A 27,430-nucleotide genomic window follows, 5' to 3' on the forward strand; every position below is an offset into this window, starting at 1 on the left:
AGTCTCTGCCTCCGTCTCCACGTGGTCTTCTCCTCTGTGTCTGCGTCTCCTCTTCTGTCTTTTAGAAGGACACATGTCATTGCATTTAGGGCCTCCCTTAATCCAGGATCATGTCATCTCTGGATCCTTCACTTATCACAGACACTCTATTTCCAAATAAGGTCCCATTCACAGGTTCTGGGAATTAGGATGTGGACAGATCTTTTAGGAGGACCACAGTTCAATCTACTACAGCTGTATCCAGTTCCCTCTGGAGGCTCTAGGGGAGGATCCTTCCTGCCTCTCCCAGCTCCTGGGGGCTCCAACATCCCTGGGCTTGTGGCCGCATCACTCCAGTCTCTGCCTCCCTCTCCATGTGGCCTTCTCCTCTGTGTCTGTGCCTCCACTTCTGTCTCTTAGAAAGACACCTGTCATTGCATTTAGGAGACACCCTACTCCAGGATGATCTCATCTCAAGATCCTTAACTTTCTTACATATGTGGAGATCCTATTTCCAAATATAAAGTCCCATTCATAGGTTTTGGGGGTACGACATAAACATACATTTTGGGGTCACTATTCAATCCATTACAGTTGTATCCACTTCTTTCTGGAGGCTCTAGGGAAGGATCCTTCGTGCCTCTCCCAGCTCCTGCAGGCTCCAGGCATCCCTGAGCTTGTGGCCACATCACTCTACTCTCTGCCTCCGTCTCCATGTGGTCTTCTCCTCTGTGTCTGTGTCTCCTCTTCTGTCTCTTAGAAGGACACCTGTCATTGGATTTAGGACCCGCCCAACTCCAGGATGATCTCATCTCAAGATCTTTACCTTAAGAAAACACCTGCAAAGACCCTATTTCCAAATAAACTCTCATTCTTAAGGACAGCAAGAACATGAATTTGGGGAAGGAGACACTGTTAAACCCACTGCTTCATCACAGTGAGTAAAAAAACATATAAATACTCACTGAGCAAATGACTGGTCCAGCTCTTCTGATAAATATCTGGCCATGATGTTGATGGTGATTCACAGACCTTTCCACAACTTTTATGTCTATGCCAGTGATTATATCTCTGCCATAGGGTTTTGTTTTTTCTTTTTCTGAGACAGTCTTGCTCTGTCACCCAGGCTGGAGGGCAGTGGCGTGATCTCTGCTCCTTGTAACCTCCGCATCCCGGGTTCAAGCGATTCTCCTGCCTCAGCCTCCTGAGTAGCTGGTGTTACAGGCACCCGCCACCACACCTGGCTAATTTTTGTATTTTTAGTAGAGACGGGGTTTCACCATGTTGGCCAGGCTGGTCTTGAGCTCCTGACCTCAAGTGATCCACCTGCCTCGGACTCCCAAACTCCTGGGATGACAGGCGTGAGCCACCACACCTGACCACTAAGATATCTTTTTTTTTTTTGAGACGGAATCTTGCTCTGTCTCCCAGGCTGGAGTGCAGTGGTGTGATCTCAGCTCACTGCAACCTCTGCCCCAGGTTCAAGCGATTCTCCTGCCTCAGCCTCCCGAGTAGCCGGGATTACAGGCGGGTACCGCCACATCCGGCTAATTTTTGTATTTTTAGTAGAGACGGGGGTGTCACCGTGTGAGCCAGGATGGTCTCGAACTCCTGACCTCGTGATCCACCGGCCTCAGCCTCCCAAAGTGCTGGGATGACAGGCGTGAGCCACTGCACCCGGCCAGTAGTTTCTTTTATGAGATGGAGTCTGCTCATTTGAAAATACATTTTTTTTTTGCAAAAATCTTTAGACAATACTGAGTGGATCACAAAAATTAGTCACCACACCCAGCTAATTTTTTATTATTATTATTTTTTGTAGAGATGGGGTTTTGCCATGTTGTCCAGGCTGGTCTTGAACTCCTGGGCTCAAGGGATCCTCCCAGCCCAGCCTTCCCAAAGTGCTGGGATGACAGGCGTGAGCCACTGCACCTGGCTTCTCGGTTGTTTGTTATCTGCCTTTTTAAGTCACACTCAGGGCTGGGAACACCCAGGTTTTCAACTAGGGCTTTCGGTTGTGAACCTGCCACGTCTGCTACTGATCAGAAGTAATGATTATTTCAGAGGAGAGGCACGGGGCCTCCCTCTGATTCAGAATGTTCCCCAAAGGAGAGATAGCATCTGTGACTCATGATTAATTCTCTAGAACATGCTCTGCGGGGCTGTTTCTGCTGGGGGGTTTTTTTGGGGGGAGGTGGGAGAACGGAGTTTTGCCTTTGTTGCCTAGGCTGGAGTGCAATGGTGTGACCTCGGCTCACTGCAACCTCTGCCTCCCGGGTTCAAGCAATTCTCCTGCCTCAGCCTCCCGAGTAGCTGGGATTACAGGCGCCCCCCACCACGCCCAGCTAATTTTTGTGTTTTTAGTAGAGACGGGGTTTCACCATGTTGGCCAGGATGGTCTTGAACTCCTGACCTCTGGTGATCCACCTGCCTTGGCCTCCCAAATTGCTGGGATGACAGGTGTGAGCCACTGCGCCCGGCCACAGCTTGGTTTCATACATTTCAGGGAGGCGGAGCTTGCAGTGAGCCGAGATCACGCTACTGCACTGCAGCCTGGGTGACAGAGCGAGACTCCGTCTCAAAAAAAAAAAAAAAAAAAGAAGTACAGGACGGGCTCCAGCAACTCACACCTGTCATCCCAGCACTTTGGGAGTCCGAGGCGGGTGGATCACCTGAGGTCAGGAGTTCGAGACCATCCTGGCCAACATGGTGAAATCCCGTCTCTACTAAAAATACAAAAATTAGCCAGGTGTGGTGGCGCACGCCTGTCATCCCAGCACTTTGGGAGGCCGAGGCAGGCAGACCTCCTGAGGTCAGGAGTTTGAGACCAGCCTGGCCAACATGGCAAAACCCCGTGTCTACTAAAAATACAACAATTAGCCAGGTGTGGTGGCAGGCACCTGTCATCCCAGCTATTTGGGAGTCTGAGGCAGGAGAATCGCTTGAAACTGGGAGGCAGAGGTTGCAGTGAGCCAAGATCACGCCACTGCACTCCAGCCTGGGTGACAGAGTGAGACTCTGTCTCAAAAAAAAAAAAAGATAAAAGAAAACAGAAAAAAAAGAACCTTTGTTTCCGCCCAGAAAGGCAGGGACAGCACAAAGCCAGGAGGGGGTTTCCAGGTAACAGGTAGGTGGGAGACAGATGGTTGCACTGTTTTGAGTGTCTGATAACCCTTTCCAAAGGAGGAGATCAGTTGTGGATCTATCTCACTGAGCAGAGGGGTGACTTTGAATACAATGAGAGGCAGGTTTGCCTGTAGCAGTTCCCAGCTTGAATTTTCCTTTTAGCTTCATGATTTGGAAGGGGCTCAAGATATTTTCCTTCCACCCTATACGCCGTGGAATATACTACACAGCCATAAAAATGAAGGAAATAAGGTTTTCTGCAGCAAGCTGGATGCAGCTGGAGGGCATTATCCTAAAAGAATTAACAAAGGAACAGAAAACCAAATACCGCAGGTTCTCACTTTATAAGTAGAAGCTGTATATGTATATGTATATGTATATGTTTTTGTATATGTACATGTTTTTGTATATGTATATGTATATGTATTTGTATATGTAATGTATTTGTATATGTATATGTATTTGTATATGTATATGTATATATGTATATGTATATGTATTTGCATATGTATATGTATATGTATATGTGTATATGTATATGTATATGTATTTGTATATGTATATGTATATATGTATATGTATATGTATATATGTATATGTATTTGTATATGTATATGTATATGTATTTGTATATGTATATGTATTTGTATATGTATATGTATATGTATTTGTATATGTATATGTATTTGTATATGTATATGTATATGTATTTGTATATGTATATGTATTTGTATATGTATATGTATATGTATTTGTATATGTATATGTATATGTATATGTAATGTATTTGTATATGTATATGTATTTGTATATGTATATGTATATGTTTTTGTATATGTATATGTATATGTATATGTATATGTAATGTATTTGTATATGTATATGTATTTGTATATGTATATGTATATGTTTTTGTATATGTATATGTATATGTATATGTAATGTATTTGTATATGTATATGTATTTGTATATGTATATGTATATGTATATGTATTTGCATATGTATATGTATATGTATATGTATTTGTATTTGTATATGTATATATGTATAGGTATATGTATTTGTATATGTATATGTATATATGTATATGTATATGTATTTGTATATGTATATGTATATATGTATATGTATATGTATTTGTATTTGTATATGTATATATGTATATGTATTTGAATATGTATATGTATATGTATATATGTATATGTATTTGTATATGTATATGCATATGTATTTGTATATGTATATATGTATACATATATATGCACTCTGTAACATTGCTAACACACACTATAAGATTGCTATCCACTATTAGCATCTATATATACATGCATACTATATAAGATTGCTATCCACTGTTAACATATATATACACATCTATATATATAGTACATATATAGAGTATATATATAGTACAAATATAGAGTATATATATAGTACATATATACAGTATATATATAGTACATATAGAGAGTATATATATATAGTATATATATACTCTATATATACTATATATAGAGTATATATATTATATATATACTCTATATATAGTATATATATACACTCTATATATAGTATATATATACTCTCTATACATAGTATATATATACTCTCTCTCTCTCTCTGTATATATATATATATATAGTATATATATAAAATAAGATTGCTGGCCAGGCGCAGTGGCTCACACCTGTAATCCCAGCTACTTGCGAGGCTGAAGCAGGAGAATCATTTCATGGGAGGTGGAGGTTGCAGTGAGCTGATATCGCGCCACTGCGCTCCAGCCTGTGCAACAGAGTGAGACTCCATCTCAAAAAAAAAAAAAAAAAGCTGGGCACAGTGGCTCAGGCCTGCAATCCCAGCACTTTGGGGGGTCAAGGCGGGTGGATCACCTGAGGTCAGGAGTTCAAGACCGGCCTGGCCAACATGGTAAAACCCCATCTCTACTAAAAACACAAAAATCAGCGGAGTGTGGTGGCAGGCAGCTGTAATCCCAGGTACTCAGGAGGCTGAGGCAGGAGAATCGCTTGAACTCGGGAGGCGGAGGTTGCAGCGAGTCAAGATCACGCCACTGCACTCCAGCCTGGGAGACAGAGGGAGACTCCGTCTCAAAACAAACAAACAAACAAAAAATCCTCCGAGAAGCCAATGCTATGGAAACGGTACATGGACAGAACTGGGCACTCACAGAGTGGGCAGGTGGTTTTACAGCATTTTGGACGTGCTGCCTTAGGGTTTATGTGACAATGTTCAGGCACGAAAAGGAACAGGGAGTAAATCTCCTGGAGCAATTGGCTCCCATCTGCCATCAAGCCTTTGAACACAGAGACTCACGTCGGGGAAAGTTAGCATCGCTGTGGCTGCATGAGGCGGTGAGGCCGGCTCTTCAGAGGCTCCTAGCCCTACGATCATTGGCGTGGAGAATTCCCATCCATGGTGGTGTGGAGTCCCCGGGATACTCCCCTCTGTCTTTAAACATCAACGAGGATCCTGACGTTGACTTTGAGAGTGGTGTGTCCATCAAAACGCCACGTAGGAGCTGTCATTCATCACAAAGGTGAAGCCGCCGATTGTGACCACATCACCGCCTTGGAGGGGCTGGTGGGGAAGCTGGAGGGATCCCCGAGAGGCCTCTTTGTCCTCGGTCTGTGGGTCCAGCGTCCTGGGGGACTCGGCTTCAGTCTTGGCCAACTGGACCACCAGGGGCTCCTCGGGGCCACTTTCTTGCTCTGCACCTGCCATCTTGTTGAGGTGGGCCACGTTCTGGGTGTCTGTGATCCACTCCTACCAGGAAGAAACATTCTAGCTCAAACACAGTGGAGACAGCATAGACAGTGTCCTGAGCATCTGTACAGACGGTACCCACCGCAGACATCCCTGGAACCGGGAAGCTTCCCCAAGAAACAACGCCATGCCCAACGGAACAGGAAAACCCTCTCATCTGGGAGGTCTAAGCCCCTACAAAGCTCTTCTTTGGGGCTTGCAGGAGCTCTGACACCGATACCCTTGTAAACCGAAAATAAAATTCTTTTTTTTTGAGACGGAGTTTGCCCAGGCTGGAGTGCAATGGCACAATCTCGGCTCACCACAACCTCCGCCTCCCGGGTTCAAGCGATTCTCCTGCCTCAGCCCTCTGACTACCTGAGATGACAGGCACCTGCCACCACGCCCGGCTAATTTTGTATTTTTAGTAGAGATGGGGTTTCTCCATGTTGGTCAGGCTGGTCTCGAACTCCCAACCTCAGGTGATCCACCCGAATCGGTCTCCCAAAGTGCTGGGATGAAAGGCGTGAGCCACTGCGCTCGGCCCCCAAAAATAAAATTCTAAGCCCTCCAACAGACTGACGGACTCTCCACTCAGCCAAGGTGATTTCAAAGTTAAGTTAAAACCTAGTTTGAGCCGGCCGGCTGCGGTGGCTCACGCCTGTAATCCCAGCACTTTGGGAGCCCGAGGTGGGTGGATCATGAGGTCAGGAGATCGAGACCATCCCGGCTAACACGGTGAAACCGCGTCTCTACTAAAAATACAAAAAATTAGCAGGCGCGGTGGTTCACGCCTGTAGTCCCAGCACTCTGGGAGGCCGAGGCGGGTGGATCACCCGAGGTCAGGAGTTCAAGAGCAGCCTGGCCAACATGGTAAAACCCTGTCTCTACTAAAAATACAAAAAATTAGCCGGGCGTGGTGGCAGGTGCCTGTAGTCCCAGCTACTCAGGAGGCTGAGGCAGGAGAATGGCGTGAACCCGGGAGGCGGAGCTTGCAGTGAGCTGAGATCGCGCCACTGCACTCCAGCCTGGGCGACAGAGCAAGACTCTGTCTTAAAAAAAACAAAAAACAAAAAAAACCTAGTTTGAGTCATAATGGGAAGTCAGAGTTGGACATGCTTCTTTATACCATCTTCCCTTTGAAATTTGGACACAGCTGACCAGCATTAAAATCAACAGATAGGACACATAAGCTGGGCGCGGGGGCTCACGCCTGTAATCCCAGCACTTTAGGAGCCCAAGGTGGGTAGACTTAAGTTTGAGACCAGCCTGAACAACGTGGTGAAAAAACCTGTCTGTACTAAAAATACAAAAAATTAGCCAGGTGTGGTGGCGGGTGCCTGTAATCCCAGCTATTCGGGAGGCTGAGGCAGGAGAATCATTTGACCCCAGGAGGTGGAGGTTGCAGTGAGCAGAGATCAAACCACTTTTCTTTCTTCCTTCCTTTCTTCCTTTCTTTCCTTCTTTCTCTCTCTTTGTTTTTCCTTTCTTTTCTTTTTTATTCTCTCTCTTGGTGGAGAGGAGAAGAGACACAAGGAGAGGGCAGATACCTGGAAGTTCCCTTGGTGTATCTCAAAGAGCCCGGGGAAGATGGATTTCGGGTCTGGCACGCTGGGCATGAGAAACTTCTTCACTCTGAAATACAGACGGAGAGTGTGGTCAGGTCGGCCACAGCCCCGCAGGAAGGGTTGGCAAGAAGCACCTGCAGGGCATGGACCCCAGGGACAGACCAAGAACGGCAGAGCGGGGCCTTCTACGTGGACACATGTGTATCCTCCCCCTGCCCAGGGACCCTGCCTCTGGGGTCCTCATAAAGTTCCCACCAGGAGACCGGGTGCGGTGTCTCACGCCTGTAATCCCAGCACTTTGGGAGGCCGAGGCGGGTGGATCACCTGAGGTCAGGAGTTCGAGACCAGCCTGGCCAACATGATGAAACCCCGTCTCTACTAAAATACAAAAATTAGCCGGGCTTGGTGGCGGGCACCTGTCATCCCAGCTACTCGGGAGGCTGAGGCAGGAGAATGGCGTGAACCCAGGAGGCAGAGGTTGCAGTGATCCGAGATCGCGCCACTGCACTCCAGCCTGGGCAACAGAGCGAGACTCCATCTCAAAAAAAAAAACAAAAACAAAAACAAAAGTTAGCCAGGTGTGGTGGCATCTGCCTGTAACCCCAGCTACTTGGGAGGCTGAGGCAGGAGAATCACTTGAACCTGGGAGGCAGAGGTTGCAGTGAGCCGAGATCATGCCACTGCACTCCAGCCGGGGCAACAGAGTGAGACTCCGTCTCAAAAATAATACAAAAATTAGCTGGGTGTGGTGGCGTCTGCCTGTAATCCCAGCACTTTGGGAGGCCGAGGTGGACGGATCTCCTGAGGTCAGACGTTCAAGAGCAGCCTGGCCAACATGGTGAAACCCTGTCTCTACCAAAAATACAAAAATTAGCCGGACGCAGTGGCGGGCACCTGTAGTCCCAGCTACTCAGGAGGCTGAGGCAGGAGAATTGCTTGAGCCCAGGAGGCGGAGGTTGCAGTGAGCCAAGATCGCACCACTGCAATCCAGCCTGGGTGACAGAGTGAGACTCAGTCTCAAAATAAATACATACATACATAAATAAATAAATAAGAAAATGACTCAACCTCCCAGCTACTTGAGAGGCTGAGGCAGGAGAATTGCTTGAACCTGGGAGGCGGAGGTTGCAGTGAGCCGAGATCATACCACTGCACTCCAGCCGGGGTGACAGAGGGAGATTCCGTCTCAAAATAAATACGTAAATAAATAACTAAATAAATAAGAAAATGACTCAACCTCCCAGCTACTCGAGAGGCTGAGGCAGGAGAATTGCTTGAACCCTGGAGGTGAAGGTTGCAGCGAGCCAAGATCGTGCCACTGCACTCCAGCCTGGGCAACAGAGTGAGACTCCGTCTCAAAATAAATACATAAATAAATATCTAAGAAAATGACTCAACCTCCCAGCTACTTGGGAGGCTGAGGCAGGTGAGTTGCTTGAACCTGGGAGGCGGAGGTTGCAGTGAGCCGAGATCGCGCCACTGTACTCCATCCAGCCTGGGTGACAGAGTGAGATTCCGTCTCAAAATAAATAAACACATCAATAAATAAATAAGAAAACGACTCAATCTCACATTTTTGAAAAGCGCTCTGTGGTCTGAAAGAATATTGTTTCGGCTAGAACTCTGACTGGATTCAAAGCCAAAAATTCAGTGACAGATGGAGCAAAGACAATATTAGATCTTGGACAATTCTTCCTGCTACCCTCTCCAAGTTGCCCAGCTTACCTGGACTTCTTTAGTTTTCTTTTTGAGAGACTGGATCGTGCTCTGTCATCCAGGCTGCAGTGCAGTGGTGCAATCACAGCTCACGGCAGCCTTAAACGCCCAGACTCCGAGCCATCCGTCCACCTCAGCCTCCCAAATAGCTGGGACTACAAGTGCGCGCTACCACACCCAGCTAATTTTATTTTTTCCTTTTTTTTCAGACAGAGTTTCACCCTTGTCACCCAGGATAGAGTATAATGGTGTGATCTCAGCTCACGGCAACCTCCGCCTCCTGGGTTCAAGTGATTCTCCTGCCTCAGCCTCCGGAGCAGCTGGGACTACAGGTGCGTGCTACTGCACCCGGCTAATTTTTATATTTTTAGTAGAGGTGGGGTTTCGCCAGATTGGCCAGGCTGGTCTGGAACTCCTGACCTCAGGTGATCTGCCCGCCTCGGCCTCCTAAAGTGCTGGGATGACAGGCGTGAACCACCATGCCCGGCCCTAATTTTTGTATTCTTATTAGATATAGAATAACACCATAATGGCCAGGCTGGTCTCGAACTCGTGACCTTGTGATCTGCCTGCCTCGGTCTCCCCAAGTGCTGGGATGACAGGTGTGAGCCACCGTGCCCGGCCCCTCCGAAATTTCTTGTAACGCACCATCAGAAAAGTAGGCATTGTATGGAAACTGAGGCCCAGGGAAATGACTCTATCAGGTGATTAATCTTTTTTCCTACTTCACAGACATTTTGAAAGCAGATCCCTCCACCCACGGGCGGCAGGAGTCATCCTTACCTCCATAATTTCCATAAAGAGAGAAGGAGGAGAGGCACCATCAGAAGGATGGCCAGGCTGGAAATTAAAATAAATCTGGACAGCTTTGGTTTGGGAGGCGTTGGTGTCTCTGCGCAGGAATCTGAAACAAAACGAAAAGGCGGCTGTAAGTTTTCAACATGATGTTACATCTCATCCCTAACCATCCTCCTCATTTTTTTGGTGTTTTTATTTTTTCTTGGTTGTTGTTTTTTGTCTTGTTTTGTTTTTTGTAAATATTCGTGTCAGCAAATCTTTTACTTATTTATTTATTTTTGAGACAGAACCTCACTCTGTCGCCCAGGCTGGAGTGCAGTGGCGCCATCTCAGCTCACTGCAACCTCCACCTCCTGCGTTCAAGTGATTCTCCTGTTTCAGCCTCCTGGGTAGCTGGGATTACAGGCACCTGCCACCACACCCAGCTAATTTTTGTATTTTTAGTAGAGATGGGGTTTCACCATGTTGGCCAGGCTGGTCTCGAACTCCGGACCTCAGGTGATCCACCCACCTCGGCCTCTCAAAGTGCTGGGATCACAGAGTTGAGCCAATGTGCCCAGCCCAGTCTGGTATTTTTAATACAGCAATTCTCCTGCCTCAGCCTCTCGAGTAGCTGGGACTACAGGCGTCCGCCACCACACCGGGCTAATTTTTGTATTTTTAGTAGAGATGGGCCTATTTTTTGTTTTGTTTTGTTTTGTTTTTGAGATGGAGTCTCGCTCTGTCGCCCAGGCTGGAGTGCAGTGGCGCGATCTCAGCTCACTGCAAACTCTGCCTGCCGGGTTCACGCCATTCTCCTGCCTCATCCTCCCGAGAAGCTGGGACTACAGGCGCCCGCCACCGCGCCCGGCTAATTTTTTTTGTATTTTTATTAAAGACAGGGTTTCACCATGTTAGCCAGGATGGTCTTGAACTCCTGACCTTGTGATCCGCCCGCCTCGGCCTCCCAAAGTGCTGGGATAACAGGCGTGAGCCACCGCGCCCGGCCCTATTTTTTTTTTTAAATGAATGTTAGTGTCAGCAAGTTTTGATTCCTATGGAAAATATCCTGGAAAGAGACACTGTGTCTCTGGACAAGAACACATCCCACAGCCACCCCCAGGAAGTAAGGGCAGGAACCTCTGGAGGCTTGTGGTTGCTGGAGGTCTTTACAGCATATGAGAGCTTGCTTTCGTCTGTGGATGGCTGTGCACCTTAAATCAAACCCCCTGAAAACATACGTTGAAGGCTGGGCGCGGTGGCTCACACCTGTCATCCCAGCACTTCGGGAGGCCGAGGCGGGCGGATCAGAAGGTCAGGAGTTCGAGACCAGCCTGGCCACTATGGGGAAACCCTGTCCCTACTAAGCATACAAAAATTAGCCGGGCTTGCTGGCGGGCACCTATAGTCCCAGCCACTCAGGAGGCTGAGGCAGGACAATCGCTTGAACGCGGGAGGCGGAGGTTGCAGTGAGCTGAGATCGCACCATTGCAGTCCAGCCTGGGAGACAGACTGAGACTCCCTCTCAAAATAAATAAATAAAAATAAAAACATTGAGTCGGCCGTGGTGGCGTGGACACTGTAATCCCAGCCACTCGGGAGGCTGAGGCGGGAGAATCGCTTGAACGTGGGAGACGGATGTTGCAGTGAGCTGAGAATGTTTCTCAAAAAAACAAAAGAAAGAAAACTCTCCCGAGTGAAAGCAGCCCGAGAATGACTCAAGGAGAGGAGCTGCTTTCAGATGGGGCCCTGGAGGATGACAGAAGGCTGAGCTTGCTCAGACATATCCTGCTCAGACACACCCTCCTGGGAAGGCAGGACACCCCCCTCTCACCTCCCGGGAAGGCAGGACACCCCCCTTCTCACCTCCCCGGAAGGCAGGTCACCCTCCCTCTCACCTCCCCGGAAGGCAGGACAGCCCCCCTCTCACCTCCCGGGAAGGCAGGACACCCCCCTCCACCTCCCGGGAAGGCAGGACACCCCCCTCTCACCTCCCCGGAAGGCAGGTCACCCTCCCTCTCACCTCCCGGGAAGGCAGGACACCCCCCTTCTCACCTCCCGGGAAGGCAGGACACCCCCCTTCTCACCTCCCCGGAAGGCAGGTCACCCTCCCTCTCACCTCCCGGGAAGGCAGGACACCCCCCTTCTCACCTCCCGGGAAGGCAGGACACCCTCTCTCTCACCTCCCGGGAAGGCAGGACACCCTCCCTCTCACCTCCCGGGAAGGCAGGACACCCTCCCTCTCACCTCCCGGGAAGGCAGGACACCCTCCCTCTCACCTCCCGGGAAGGCAGGACACCCTCCCTCTCACCTCCCGGGAAGGCAGGACACCCCCCTTCTCACCTCCCGGGAAGGCAGGACACCCCCCCCTCACCTCCCGGGAAGGCAGGACACCCCCCTTCTCACCTCCCCGGAAGGCAGGTCACCCTCCCTCTCACCTCCCGGGAAGGCAGGACACCCTCTCTCTCACCTCCCGGGAAGGCAGGACACCCTCTCTCTCACCTCCCGGGAAGGCAGGACACCCCCCCCCTCACCTCCCGGGAAGGCAGGACACCCTCTCTCTCACCTCGAAGGCAGGACACCCTCTCTCTCACCTCCCGGGAAGGCAGGACACCCCCCCTCTCACCTCCCGGGAAGGCAGGACACCCTCCCTCTCACCTCCCGGGAAGGCAGGACACCCTCCCTCTCACCTCCGGGGAAGGCAGGACACCCTCCTTCTCACCTCCCGGGAAGGCAGGACACCCCCCCTCCACCTCCCGGGAAGGCAGGACACCCCCCCTCCACCTCCCGGGAAGGCAGGACACCCCCCCTCCCACCTCCCGGGAAGGCAGGACACCCTCTCTCTCACCTCCCGGGAAGGCAGGACACCCCCCCTCTCACCTCCCGGGAAGGCAGGACACCCTCCCTCTCACCTCCCGGGAAGGCAGGACACCCCCCCTCCCACCTCCCGGGAAGGCAGTGGCTATGCCTACTCCAGCCTGGTGACAAGGCTATGGGACACTGCCCGGTAACAAGCATTACCCCGAATCTCGCCTCTCTGCCAGCACGTCACCTCTGACCAGTCGCTTGGGTATGTGTCTGGCCCATATGAGTCCTCCATAGCCTTCACCCTGACCCAGAAAGAGTAACACTTCTCGGCATCCAAGCCTTCTATGGTGACGTTGCAGGTATTTTCCTGTTTGGACTGGAGAAACACACATACACACACACACACACACACACACACAATGATTAGTGACGGAACCTGTCTGTCCGGAGTTTTCCTTCCGGAGGGTTCGCAGTCTCGCTGACTTCAAGAATGCAGCCGCGAGGCCGGATGCGGTGGCTCACACCTGTAAACCCAACGCTTTGGGAGGCCGAGGCGGGTTTATCACCTGAGGTCGTGAGTTCGAGACCAGCCTGGCCAACGTGGTGAAACCCCATCTCTACTAAAAATATAAAAATTAGTCAGGCAAAGTGGTGGGAACCTGTTATCCCAGCTACTCGGGAGGCTGAGGCAGGAGAATCGCTTGAACCTGGGAGGCGGAGGTTGCAGTGAGCCGAGATCACACCACAGAACTCCAGCCTGGGCGACAGAGCCAGACTGCGTCTAAAAAAGAAAAAAGAGATGGGGTCTCGCTCTGTTGCCCAAGCTGGTCAACAGCTCCTGGGCTCAATCGATCCTCCTGACTTGGCCTCCAACAGTACTGGGATTACAGGCATGAGCCACGGTGCCTGGCCTGTATTTACTTTATTATCATTTTAAAATAGTATTTATTTATTTACTGAGACAGAGTCTTGCTCGGTTGCCCAGGCTGGAGTGCAGTGGTGTGGTCTCAGCTCACTGCAACCTCTGCCTCCCGGGTTCAAGCAATTCTTGTGCGTCAGCCTCCAGAGTAGCTGGGATGACAGGCGCCCGCCACCATGCTCGGCTAATTTTTGTATTTTTAGTAGAGACGGGGTTTCACCATGTTGGCCAGGCTGGTCTCGAACTCCTGACCTGAGGAGATCCACCCTCCTCGGCCTCCCAAAGTGCTGGAATTAAAGGTGTGAGCCACTGTGTCCAGCCTGTATCTATATATCTTTACAGATATAAATGGATATAAAGATACAGATAAATGTTCCATTCTATGTATCAGTTTATACACATATCGTATATATATGTTTGTACATATATGTACCAATAAGATATCTTTATATGTATATTTATATGTGTGTGTATACGTGTATATATAAGCTGTGTATATAAGGTGTGTATATATAAGCTGTGTGTATATACATGTGTGTGTATATATGTGTGTATATAAGGTATATATATCTGTGTATATGTAAGCTGTGTATAGAAGGTGTGTATATATCTATGTGTATATATTTGTGTGTATAAGCTGTGTATATAAGATGTGTATATATGTATGTGTATATATATGTGTAGATATAAGCTGTGTATCTATATGTGTGTGTATATATATGTGTATATATAAGCTGTGTATATAAGGTGTGTATATATAAGCTGTGTGTATATATATGTGTGTGTATATATGTGTGTATATAAGGTATATATATCTGTGTATATGTAAGCTGTGTATAGAAGGTGTGTATATATCTATGTGTATATATTTGTGTGTATAAGCTGTGTATATAAGATGTGTATATATGTATATGTACATATATGTGTAGATATAAGCTGTGTATCTATATGTGTGTATATATATGTGTATATATAAGCTGTGTATCTAAGGTGTGTATATATATGTGTATATAAGCTGTGTATATAAGGTGTGTACATACACGTGTGTATAGATATGTGTATATAAGCTGTGTATATAAGGTGTGTATATACGTGTGTATATGCATGTATATAAGCTGTGTATATATGTGTGTGTGTATATATGTGTGTATATATGTGTATATATGTGTATATATAAGCTGTATATCTATATGTATATGTGTATATATGTGTATAAGCTGTGTATATAAGGTGTGCACATATATGTGTATATATAAGCTGTGTATATAAGGTGTGTATATACATGTGTGTATATATATGTGTATGTAAGCTGTGTATATATGTGTGTATACATATGTGTGTATATAAGGTGTGCACATATATCTGTATATATAAGCTGTGTATCTATATGTGTGTGTATATATGTGTATATATAAGCTGTGTATACAAGATGTGTACATATGTGTGTGTGTGTATATGTGTGTGTACAGACACATATCAGTAGATATACAGTCATGCATTGCTTAACGATGGGGACATGTTCTGAGAAATGCACTGTGAGGTGATTTCTTCATTATGAGAATATTCTAGAGTTTACTTACAGACACCTAGCTGGTCTAGCCCCCTGCACACCTAAGCTGTATAGTAAATTGCTCCTCAGCTACACACCTGTACAGCACGTTACTGTACTGAATACTGCAGACAAACCTAATGCAAGGGTAAGTATTTGTGTATCTAAACATAGAAAAGCTACAGGAAAAATATGGTATAGAAGAAAATAATTGGGACAGCTGAATAGGACAGCTGTGTGATAATCATAGGAGATCACCATGATATATGCAGTCTGCTGATGACCAAAAGATCGCTAGGCAGCACATGAGTGTGTGTGTGTGTGTGTGCCTGTGTGTGTCTGTGTATGCCTGTCTGTTTCTGTGTGTGTCTGTGTGTGTCTGTCTCTGTGTGAGTGTCTGTGTGTGTGTCTGTGCGTGTGTGTGCGTGTGTGTGTGTCTGTGTGCCTGTGTTTGTGTGTCTGTGTGTGTCTGTGTGTAGAGACAGATGTGTAGAGATAGAGATAGAGATAGGATTAGAGGTAGATAGATAAAGAAATCATAGATAAATAGATAAAACAGAGAGATGACAGATTTGATAGATGATACATAGATGATAGAGAGACGATAGAGAGATAGATAGATAGATGATACAGACAGATGATAGAGAGATAAATAGATGACAGATAGATAGGTAATACATAGATGATAAAGTAGATAGATAGATAGATGATACATAGATAGATAGAGATGGATAGATGATAGATATATAGATAGAGATGATAGTTGAACTACATAGAGATAGGGATGATATACATAGATGATTGATAGGACATAGATAAAAGAGAGTTGGTAGGTAAAATATATATGGGATAGAGCAATAGAGAGATAGATAGAACCAAGAGAGTTAATAGATAAAATAGATGACAGATTGAAAGACAGAGAGAGACATAAGATAGAATGAAATAGATAGATAGATAGATAGATAGATAGATAGATAGATAGATAGATAGATGACAGATTGAAAGACAGAGATAGGGAGAGATAAAATAGAATGATATAGACAAGATAGATCACAGATTGAAAGAGATAGAGATAAAATAGAATGATACAGATAGATAGATGATAGATTGAAAGACAGAGATAGAGAGAAATACAATAGAATGATATAGATAGATAGACGGAAAGACAGATAAAATAGAATGATACAGATAGATACATACATAGATGATAGATTGAAAGAGATAGAGAGAGATAAAATAGAATGATGTAGATACACAGATGATAGATTGAAAGACAGAGATAGAGAGAAATAAAATAGAATGAGATAGATAGATAGATAGAGAGATAGATAATAGATTGAAAGACAGAGATAGAGATAAAATAGAATGAGATAGATAGATGATAGATTGAAAGACAGAGATAGAGAGAAATAGATTGATATAGATAGATGATAGATAGATAGATAGATAGATAGATAGATAGATAGATAGATAGAAAGACAGAGAGACAAAATAGAATGATATAGAGAGATAAAATAGAATGATATAGATAGATAGATAGATAGATATATAGATAGATAGACAGATAGATAGACAGACAGACAGACAGACATATTATTGGTTCTCTTTCTCTGGAGACCCCTCAGAGACACAGAGAGAAACATGAAAAAGCTAAGCTGGACTAGAGCTCTCTCAGGAAGTGGAATTCAGGAAGGTTTAGACAGAGGGGACCGGGGTCTGATGAAAGAGCGAATCCCACAGTCCGCACCTGGGGGACGCTCAGCCACCATCGCCCCGAGTCGCAGCCACCCTGCTCACCTGCCACTCCATGTCGAAGGGGCTCCGGTACTGAACCTCATAGAGGAGATCCCCGTAGGACAGGTCAGAACACGTCACCGTCACCGCGTCCTGATGCCACGAAAAGCTCACGTGCTTTGGGGAACTGGGTTTCACTGAGAAGAAGAAATAACAGAAGCGACATCCCTCCTCTCTGAGCTGATTGTGACAGGCTGACCTCATCCCCTTTCTCTAGCCTGTACCCCTCCTCCCCTTAATACCTTATGGGACTTGGGGTTCGCCCATCCTCATTACTTTTATAGGAGAAGCTTCCACCAGAGCTCTGAGAACCTGTAGGTTTGTGAAGGAAGGAACTCTCTAAAATTCTGTGGAAAATGTCCTGTGTGTCTGTTATGGGCTAAATTAAGTCCCCCACAAAAATATATGTTAAAATCCCAACTCCCCAGAAACTCAGAATGGGACTGTATTTAAAAATAGGATCCTTTAGAAGGCCGAGGCGGGCAGATCACCTGAGGTCGGGAGTTTGAGACCAGCCTGGCCAACATGGTGAAACCCCATCTCTACTAGAAATACAAAACTAGCCAAGCGTGGTGGCGGGCGCCTGTAATCCCAGCTACTTGGGAGGCTGAGACAGGAGAATCGCTTTAACCCCAGAGGTGGAGGTTGCAGTGAGCCAAGATGGAGCCACTGCACTCCAGCCTGGCCCAAAAGAGCAAAACTCTATCTTAAAAAAAAAAAAGTTTCCATCTGGCTGGACACAGTGGCTCACGCCTGTAATCCCAGCACTTTGGGAGGCCTAGGCGGGTGGATTACCTGAAGTCAGGAGTTCAAGACCAGCCTGGCCAATATGCTAAAACCCCGTTTCTACTAAAAATACAGGCGTGGTGGCGGGCGCTTGTAATCCCAGGTATTAGTGAGGCTGAGGCAGTAGAATCACTTGAACCCGGGAGGTGGAGGTTGCAGTGAGCCTAGATTGAGCCACTGCACTCCAGCCTGGGTGACAGAGCAAGACTCTGTCTCAAAAATAAAAAAAAGGATCATTATAGATTCAGTTAGTTAGGAAGAGGTCATACTGGAGAAGGAAGGGTTCTAAATCCAATGACAGGTGTCCTTCTCAGAGACAGACGAGGAGACACAGACACAGAAGAGAAAGCCATGTGGAGATGGAGGCAGAGACTGGAGTGACGTAGCCACAAGCCCAGGGACACCTGGAGCCCCCAGGAGCTGGGAGGGGCAGGAAGGACCCTCCCTTAGAACCTCCAGAGGGAATGCGGCTCTCAGACATCTCCATCTCAGACTTGTGGGCTTCAGAACTGGGAGAGAATAAATTTCTGCTGTTTTAAGCCTCCAGTTTGTGGTGACCTATTATAGCCCAGGAAACGCACCCAGTATCTATAAGTAATTTTGCAAATAAAGAGTTTGTAGTTCGCACTAGATTCTCAAACAGATCCGTTTCCCCTACCTCTAAAAAATAAAAAAGTAAAAAAGAACCACAGCCTTACAGAATTCCAGGATAAAGAATAAACATTTTGGAAACAGGGTTTCCCTACATTTGTCCCTCATTTCCTCACCCGAGACTTAACAGCCAGTTCTCAATGCACATAAGAAAACCTGCCAGGTGCGGTGGCTCATGCCTGTCATCCCAGAAGTTCGGGAGGCCAAGGCAGGGGGATCTCTTGAGCCCAGAAGTTTGAGATCAGCCTGGGCAACATGGTGAGACCCCATGAGAAAGTTTGCCAGACGTGGTGGTGTGTGTCTGTTGTCTCAGCTACTCTGGAGGCTGAGGTGGGAGGATCGCTTGAGCCCAGGAGGTGGAGGCTGCAATGAGCTGTGACTGCATCACTGCACTCCAGCCTGGGCAACAGAGCAAAACTCTCTCTTTCAAAAAAAAAAAAAAAATGAAAATCCAGTGAGTGGGATGAGGGTGAGAGAGTATTTCCAGCTCCCTCTGTGTGTGTGTGTGTCTGTGTGTGTGTGTGTGTGTGTGTGTAGGCAGGGCACCAGAGGGCATCTCTAATTAATTCCCTTATTTTATTTTATTTATTTATTTATTTGAGATGGAGTTTCACTCTTGTTGCCCAGGCTGGAGTGCAATGGCACAATCTCGGCTCACCACAAACTCCGCCTCCCAGATTCAAGTGATTCTCCTGCCTCAGCTTCTCGAGTAGCGGGGATTACAGGCGTGAGCCACCACGCCCGGCTAATTTTTTTTTATTATTTTTAATAGAGATGGGGTTTCACCATGTTGGTCAGGCTGGTCTCGAACTCCAGACTTCAAGTGATCCACCTGCCTTGGTCTCCCAAAGTACTGGGATTACAGGTGTGAGCCACCGCCCTGGGCCTTATTTATTTTTAAATAATGAATTTATAAATTGCCCAGGCTGGAGTGCAGTGGCACCATCTTGGCTCACTGCAGCCTCTGCCTCCCGAGTTCAAGCAATTTCCCTGCCTTAGCCTCCCAAGTAGCTAGGATTATAAGCGTGAGCGACCACGCCCGGCGAATTTTTTTTTTTTTTTTTTTTTTTGTAGAGATGGGGTTTCACCATGTTGGCGAGGCTGGTCTCGAACTCCAGACCTCAAGTGATCCGCCCGCCTTGGCCTCCCAACGTACTGGGATCACAAGCGTGAGCCACCGCGCCCGGCCTTTAATTCATTCCCTTAAATCACAGTCTCCTGGGGTTATCTGGTCTCCCCACTGGGGGCAGATTCAATCCCCAACCAGTGTGTGTGTAAGAGGGAACGTCCTAGAAGGCCAGTTTCTTCCCACTTGGACTCAGGAACTGGGCACTGGGCTCTAGTGGCCAATGGTCCATGAGCTTGATTTTCAGAACTTACTGAAAGTAACTGAAGGTAATGAGCTGAAGGGGCACTGAAAAGTGTGCTGGGCTTGCTTTTCAGTCGTTACGGTAATCATTGATCCCGCGACTTGCGAGAGCTTGCTTTTCGGTACTTATGGTAATCAGCTGACGGAAGTACTGAAAAGCATGTTGAGCTTGCTTTTCAATAGTTATGGTAATCATTGATCCCGGGACTTGAGAGAGCTTGCTTTTTCAGTACTTACGGTAATCAGCTGAAGGAAGTACTGAAAAGTATGGTGAGCTTGCTTTTCACTAGTTATGGTAATCATTGATCCCGCGACTTGCGAGAGCTTGCTTTTCGGTACTTATGGTAATAAGCTGAAGGAAGTACTGAAAAGCATGTTAAGCTTGCTTTTCAATAGTTACGGTAATCATGGATCCGGTTATTTGCATGAGCTTTTGTATTTATGGCAATAAGCTGAAGGAAGTAGTGAAAAGGATGCTGGGCTTGCTTTTCAATAGTTACGGGAATCACTGATCCTGCGACTTGCGAGAGCTTGCTTTTCAGTACTTATGGTAATAAGCTGAAGGAAGTACTGAAAAGCATGGTGAACTTGCTTTTTAATAGCTACGGTAATCACTGATCCAGTGACTTGCATGAGTTTGCTTTTCAGTACTTATGATAATAAGCTGAAGGAAATACGAAAAGCATTGTGAGCTTGCTTTTCCATAGTTACGGTAATCATGGATCCGGTGATTTGCATGAGCTTTTCCAGTACTTACGGTAATAAGCTGAAGTAAGTAGTGAGAAGCATGTTGGGTTGCTTTTCAATAGTTATGGTAATCATTGATCCAGCGACTATCATGAGATTGCTTTTCAGTACTTAGGGTGATCAGCTGAAAGAAGTACTGAAAAGCGTGCTGAGCTTGCTTTTCAATTGTTACGGTAATCATTGATCCCGCGACTGACATGAACTTGCTTTTCATTACTTACGGTAATAAGCTGAAGGAAGTACTGAAAAGTGCTTTTCAATAGTTATGGTAATCATGGATCCGGTGATTTACATGAGCTTTTCAGTACTTACGGTAATAAGCTGAAGGAAGTAAAGTATGCTGGGTTGCTTTTCAATAGTTACGGTAATCATCGATCCAGCGACTATCATAAGATTGCTTTTCAGTACTTACGGTAATCAGCTGAGGGAAGTACTGAAAAGCATGCTGAGCTTGCTTTTCAATTGTTACGGTAATCATGGATCCGGCGATTTGCATGAGCCTTTCAGTACTTACGGTAATAAGCTAAAGGAAGTACTGAAAAGCATGCTGAGCTTGCTTTTCAATTGTTACGGTAATCATTGATCCCGCCGCTGGCAGGAACTTGCTTTTCATTACTTACGGTAATAAGCTTTAGGAAGTACTGAAAGGCATGGTGAGCTGGCTTTACAATACTTACGGTAATAAACGATCCAGCGACTTGCGGTGAAAACGGGGTGCGTTCCGTTCCTGATGGAGAAATAGAGAATGTCGTCTCGCTGCTCTGCGTCTAGGAGGCACCCCGAAGTGTGATCTTCCTGGAGAAGGTAGTTGGTGCACTGATCATAGGCCTCATCACCGCTGAATCTGTGATTTAAAACGACGACCATTTAGCAACAAAACAAAAGAGCACCTCTTATTTATTTAGAGATGGGGTCTTGCTCTTGTCGCCCAGGCTGGAGTGCAATGGCGTGATCTCGGCTCACTGCAACCTCCGCCTCCCGGGTTCAAGCCATTCTCCTGTCTCAGCCTCCTGAGTAGCTGGGATTACAGGCACCTGCCACCATATACAGCTAATTTTAGTAGTTTTACTGGAGACGGGGTTTCACCATGTTGGGGCCAGGCTGGTCTGGAACTCCTGACCTCAGGTGATCCACACACCTTGGCCTCCCAAAGTGCTGGGATTAGAGGTGTGAGCTACCACACCCGGCTTTTTTTTTTTTTTTTAAGACGGTGTCTCGCTCTGTCCCTGAGGCTGGAGTGCAGTGAGTGGTGCGATCTCTGTTCATTGCAATGTCTGCCTCCCGGGTTCAAGCGATTCTCCTGCCTCAGCCTCCTGAGTAGCTGGGATTACAGGCACCTGCCGCCACGCCCGGCTAATTTTTGTATTTTTAGTTGCGATGGGGTTTCACCATGTTGGCCAGGATGGTCTGGAACTCCTGATCTCAGATGATCCACCCACCTCGGTCTCCCAACGGTGAGTCTTATTTTCCAAATAACTTCCTTTTAAAATTTCCCTGTTCTGTACGCTTTGCCGTTTATCTCTTTTGTAGTCAAACTGAAGAATCAACCACCCATGACTAAATTTATTGGAAAAACCCTTCCTGCAATGTTCGCACGCATACTTCTGGGTGTCTAACTAAGCCAAAGTAAAACTAAAAATCACATCAGGGAGACACAGGGTTGGGGGTAGCCCCGAGTAAGGGTATGAAATGTTTCAGAGACTGAGTCTTTCCCTCCCCGGCTGCCTAGCAGATAAGACTTCAAGTTCACCCAGAGCTCTGGGTGAACAAAACTCTCTGCTAATCTCCCGTGAAGAATCTAGGTGATTTTCAGTCCGGATGCCGTGACTCACGCCTGTCATCGCAGCACTTTGGGAGGCCGAGGCAGGTGGGTCACATGAAGTCAGGAGTTTGAAACCAGCCTGGCCAACATGGTGAAACACGATCTCTACTAAAAATACAAAAATTAGCTAGGCGTGGTGGCAGGTGCCTGTAATCCCAGCTACTCAGGAGGCTGAGGCAGGAGAATTGCTTGAACCTGGGAGGCAGAGGTTGCAGTGAGCGGAGATTGCGCCACCACACTCCAGCCTGGCAACGGAGTGAGACTCCTACTCAAAATAAAAACAAATAAAAAAAAGAATGTAGGTGATTTTGAGAGTGAGTCAGCCATCCCTTGGCAAGAAACTTTGGAGCAATGAGATTGTAGTTGTGGTGAGGGCTGAGGGTTTCACAGAACAAACATTCCGGCTTGCACAGTGTGATGCTTTACACTTTTGTTCTCAAGTATTTCCAATCGCTGACGGCTCAGAAGAGCGATTCCCCAGGCGTGGGGTTTGCTTTCTGGGGGCCACTTACCTGTAGTGGAAAGTCAGGTTGGTCCTGGAGTATTTGCTGGCATTCCACGTCACCTGCACGGTTTCTAAATTGAAGTAGATGATCTGAATCTGTACTCCTTCTCCTAGATAGAGAGAGACACATGAAGTTCACGGTGAGGCAACTCTATTTTATTTTTTATTTTTTTAAGTTTATTTTTCTTTGTGAGACGGAGTCTTGCTCTGTCGCCCAGGCTGGAGTGCAGTGCTGCGATCTTGGCTCACTGCAACCTCCGCCTCCAGGGTTCAAGCGATTCTCCTGCCTCAGCCTCCCGAGTAGCTGGGATTACAGGCACCTGCCACCACACCCAGCTAATTTTTTTGTATTTTTAGTATAGATGGGGTTTCACCATGTTGGCCAGGATGGTCTCGATCTCCTGACCTCGTGATCCGCCCGCCTCAGCCTCCCAAAGTGCTGGGATGACAGGTATGAGCCACTGCGCCCGGCCTATTTTATTTTATTTTATTTTATTTTATTATTTTATTTTATTTTATTTTTTATTATGTGAGACAGACTCTCGCTCTGTTGCCCAGGCTGGAGTGCAATGGCATAATCTCAGCTCACTGCAACCTCCGCCTCCCGAGTTCAAGCGATTCTCCTGCCTCAGCCACCTGAGTAGCTGGGATTACAGGCACCTGCCACCACACCTGGCTAATTTTTGTATTTTTAGTAGAGATGGGGTTTCACTGTGTGAGCCAGGATGGTCTCTATCTCCTGACCTCGTGATCCGCCCACCTCATCCTCCTAAAGTGCTGAGATTACAGGCGTGAGCCACCGCACCCAGCTGCCTTTTTGTTTTTGTTTTTGCAAAAGGTAAGTTCACCCACTAGTGTCATGCACAGATGTGAGCATCAATCATGTATCCAACAACACATCCCCTGTGGATACCTAAGGTGGCATCGGAAACTGTCCCCATCCATCCACCTTACTGTCTTTCTCAAAACACCACACACACCAACTACAGAAATGGACCAGCCGGGTGCAGTGGCTCACGTCTGTAATCTTAACGCTGGGAGGCCGAGGCAGGTGGATCACCTGAGGTCAGGAGTTCGAGACCAGCCTGGCCAACATGGTGAAACCCCGTCTCTACTAAAACCACACAAAAATGAGCTGTGCATGGTGGCGGGTGCCTGTAATCCCAGCTACCCGGGAGGCTGAGGCAGGAGAATGGCTTGAACCCGGGAGGCAGAGGTTGTAGTGAACCGAGATTGCGTCACTGCACTCCAGCCTGGGCGACACAGCAAGACTCTGTATTAAAAAAACAGAAAAGAAAAGAAATGGGCCAACCATAAAGAAGTCTTTCTATCTTTGCTTGGAAGGTGCATAGACTTCAGTAGGTTTGATGTTTCAAGAGGTCTGGATTTGTAATTCCGAACGCGGACAATGGAAATATTTTAGGATTGAGCAAACATATAATGACAGTTTGGATAATGAAAGCCAAGTCTCTCTCTCTTTTTTTTTTTTTTTTTTTTCAGACGGAGTCTTGCTCTGTCGCCCAGGCTGGAGTACAGTGGCGTGATCTCGGCTCACTGCAAGCTCCGCCTCCCGGGTTCGCGCCATTCTCCTGCCTCAGCCTCCCGAGTAGCTGGGACTACAGGCACCCACCACCACACCCGGCTAATTTTTTGTATTTCTTAGTAGAGACGGGGTTTCACCGTGTTAGCCAGGATGGTCTCGATCTCCTGACCTTGTGATCCGCCAGCCTCGGCCTCCCAAAGTGCTGGGATTACAGGCATGAGCCACAGCGCCCGGCCAAGTCTCTCACTGTCAAAGAAGTGAGTTACAGGTTTGCAAAGATGGGGTACAGTGAACCTTGTCATGTTGGGTTCTAAGTGGAGGTATCTGGAGGATAGATAGATACAGATAGATAGATAAATGGTAATGTTAGATAGATAGAATTATATAGATGATGATAGAAATAGTTAGACAAACAGACTCAGATAGATAGGGATGGGTAGGTAGATGGATGAATCAATGGACACGTGGGTGTATAGGTGGAAGACAAGTGGATGGGTGGGTGGATGGGTGAGTGGATGGATGAATAAATGGATGAACAGATACACAGGTGGATGGGTGGATGGATGCATGGATAGATGGATACGTAGATGTGTACATGGATGGGTGGGTAGGTGGATGGATGGATGGACGGATGGATGGATGGATGGATGGATATGTAGATGTGTACACGGATGGGTGGATGGATGGATAAGTGGATGAAAGTGTGGGTGGATGCATAGGTGGGTGGATGGTTTGATGGGTGTGTGGATGGATGTATTGATGGATGGATGGTGGGTGGATGGATGGATAGATGGATAAGTGGATGAAAGGGTAGGTGGATGGGTGGGTGGATGAGTGAGTGGATGTCTGAATAAATGGATGAATAGATACATAGGTGAATGGGTGGATGGATGGATGCATGGATAGATGGATACGTAGATGTGTACATGGATGGATGGGTGGGTGGACGGATGGATGGATGGATGGATGGATAAGTGAATAAAACTGTGGGTGAATGCATGAGTGGATGGATGGTTTGATGGGTAGGTGGATGGATGTATTGGTGGATGGATGGATAGATGGATAAGTGGATGAAAGGATGGGTGGGTGCATGAGTGAGTGGATGGATGAATAAATGGATGAACAGATACATAGGTGGGTGGATGGATGGATGGACGGACGGATGGATGGATGGATGGATAGATGGATACGTAGATGTGTACATGGATGGATGGGTGGGTGGACGGATGGATGGATGGATGGATGGATAAGTGAATAAAACTGTGGGTGAATGCATGAGTGGATGGATGGTTTGATGGGTAGGTGGATGGATGTATTGGTGGATGGATGGATAGATGGATAAGTGGATGAAAGGATGGGTGGGTGCATGAGTGAGTGGATGGATGAATAAATGGATGAACAGATACATAGGTGGGTGGATGGATGGATGGACGGACGGATGGATGGATGGATGGATAGATGGATACGTAGATGTGTACATGGATGGGTGGGTGGATGGATGGATAGATGGATGGATGGATGGATGGATAGATGGATACGTAGATGTGTACATGGATGGGTGGGTGGATGGATGGATAGATGGATGGATGGATGGATGGATGCATGGATAGATGGATACGTAGATGTGTACATGGATGGGTGGGTGGGTGGGTGGATGGATGGATGGGTAGACAGATGGATAAGTGGATAAAAGTGTGGGTGAATGCATGGCTGGATGGACGGATGGATGGACGGATGGATGGGTGGATGGACGGATGGATAGACGGATGGATGGGTGGATGGACGGATGGATGGGTGGATGGATGGGTGGATGGACGGATGGATGGGTGGATGGATGGGTGGATGGACGGATGGATGGGTGGATGGATGGGTGGATGGACGGATGGATGGGTGGATGGATGGATGGATGCATGGATAGATGGATACGTAGATGTGTACATGGATGGGTGGGTGGGTGGGTGGATGGATGGATGGATAGATGGATGGATAAGTGGATAAAAGTGTGGGTGAATGCATGGCTGGATGGACGGATGGATGGGTGGATGGACGGATGGATGGGTGGATGGACGGGTGGATGGACGGACGGATGGATGGGTGGATGGATGGGTGGATGGATGGATGGATGGATGATAGATGGGTGGGTGGATGGATGGATGGATGATAGATGGGTGGATGGTGGATGGATGGATGAGTGAATGAAAGGGTGGGTGGATGGATGGCTGGGTGGGTGAATGTATGAGTGGATGGATCGTTTGATAGATGGGTGGATGGATATATTAGTGGATGGATCAGTGAATAATAGATGGATGGACGGTGGATGGATGGGTGATGAATGGGAAAAGATAGATGAGATACATGATGGATAGATTAAAAATGAATATATCTACCAATCAATCAATCAATAGATAAACACACACAGCCACACACACAGTTCCTAGTTCTGGCCACCGAAAGGGCATATAAGCAGTGGATATTCCAGGAGCAGTAAGTACACTTATTATTCATGTATTTACTTATAAATATGTTTCGTCCCAGCTACTTGGGAGGCTGAGGCAGGAGAATCGCTTGAACCCGGGAGGCGGAGGTTGCAGTGAGCCGAGATCGTGCCACTGCACTCCAGCCTGGGCGACAAGAGCGAGACTCCGTCTCAAAAAAAAAAAAAGAAAAAAGAAACGTCCACGCTCATTGTTTAAGTTTTACAAAATAAAGAGTGCCTGGTTGCAAAGGAAACCACAGACCAAAATACAACAAGAAGAGGGTGTTTAAATAAAGGATATTTTACGCAGGCGAGTGGTTAAAGCTTACCTGTGCCTACTTGCCCCGAAGCCATCCAGCCTCCCAGCAGAAAGACGGCAGCTCCCCACAGCAGAACGAACCACCCCATGCCTGAAACAGGAGTGGAGAGTGAGGTCCCCGGGGACCTACGACGAACAGATCGCTCATGACTCATAGGCAGAGGTCACCATCGATTTTCAAAAGTCAGAAAGGAAACTAGGGAAAGGATTACAG

General features: G+C 47.0%; 1 protein-coding gene across 4 annotated transcripts; it reads right to left on the reverse strand.

Moving 5' to 3' along the window:
• Positions 1–4,980: 4,980 nt before the first annotated feature.
• On the reverse strand, positions 4,981–27,320 carry LOC129025389 (cytokine receptor-like factor 2). 4 transcript variants are annotated; one of them, XM_054473214.1, is made up of 8 exons: positions 27,227–27,320; positions 22,886–22,988; positions 21,229–21,395; positions 17,002–17,135; positions 12,950–13,112; positions 9,935–10,055; positions 7,418–7,502; positions 4,981–5,888 (listed from the first exon to the last, which is right to left on the reverse strand). In XM_054473214.1, exons 1-8 carry the CDS (start codon positions 27,303–27,305, stop codon positions 5,625–5,627), a joined length of 1,116 nt encoding a protein of 371 aa, XP_054329189.1. In that variant the 5' UTR covers positions 27,306–27,320; the 3' UTR covers positions 4,981–5,624. The 4 variants fall into 4 exon arrangements, with proteins under 4 accessions (XP_054329189.1, XP_054329190.1, XP_054329192.1 ...); XM_054473215.1 differs by having other exon boundaries at positions 12,981–13,038; positions 27,227–27,302; XM_054473217.1 differs by lacking the exon at positions 7,418–7,502 and having other exon boundaries at positions 12,950–13,038; positions 27,227–27,302.
• Between the last annotated feature and the right edge of the window lie 110 nt (positions 27,321–27,430).

Source organism: Pongo pygmaeus, chromosome X (genome assembly GCF_028885625.2).
Source record: "Pongo pygmaeus isolate AG05252 chromosome X, NHGRI_mPonPyg2-v2.0_pri, whole genome shotgun sequence".
NCBI lineage: Eukaryota > Metazoa > Chordata > Mammalia > Primates > Hominidae > Pongo > Pongo pygmaeus.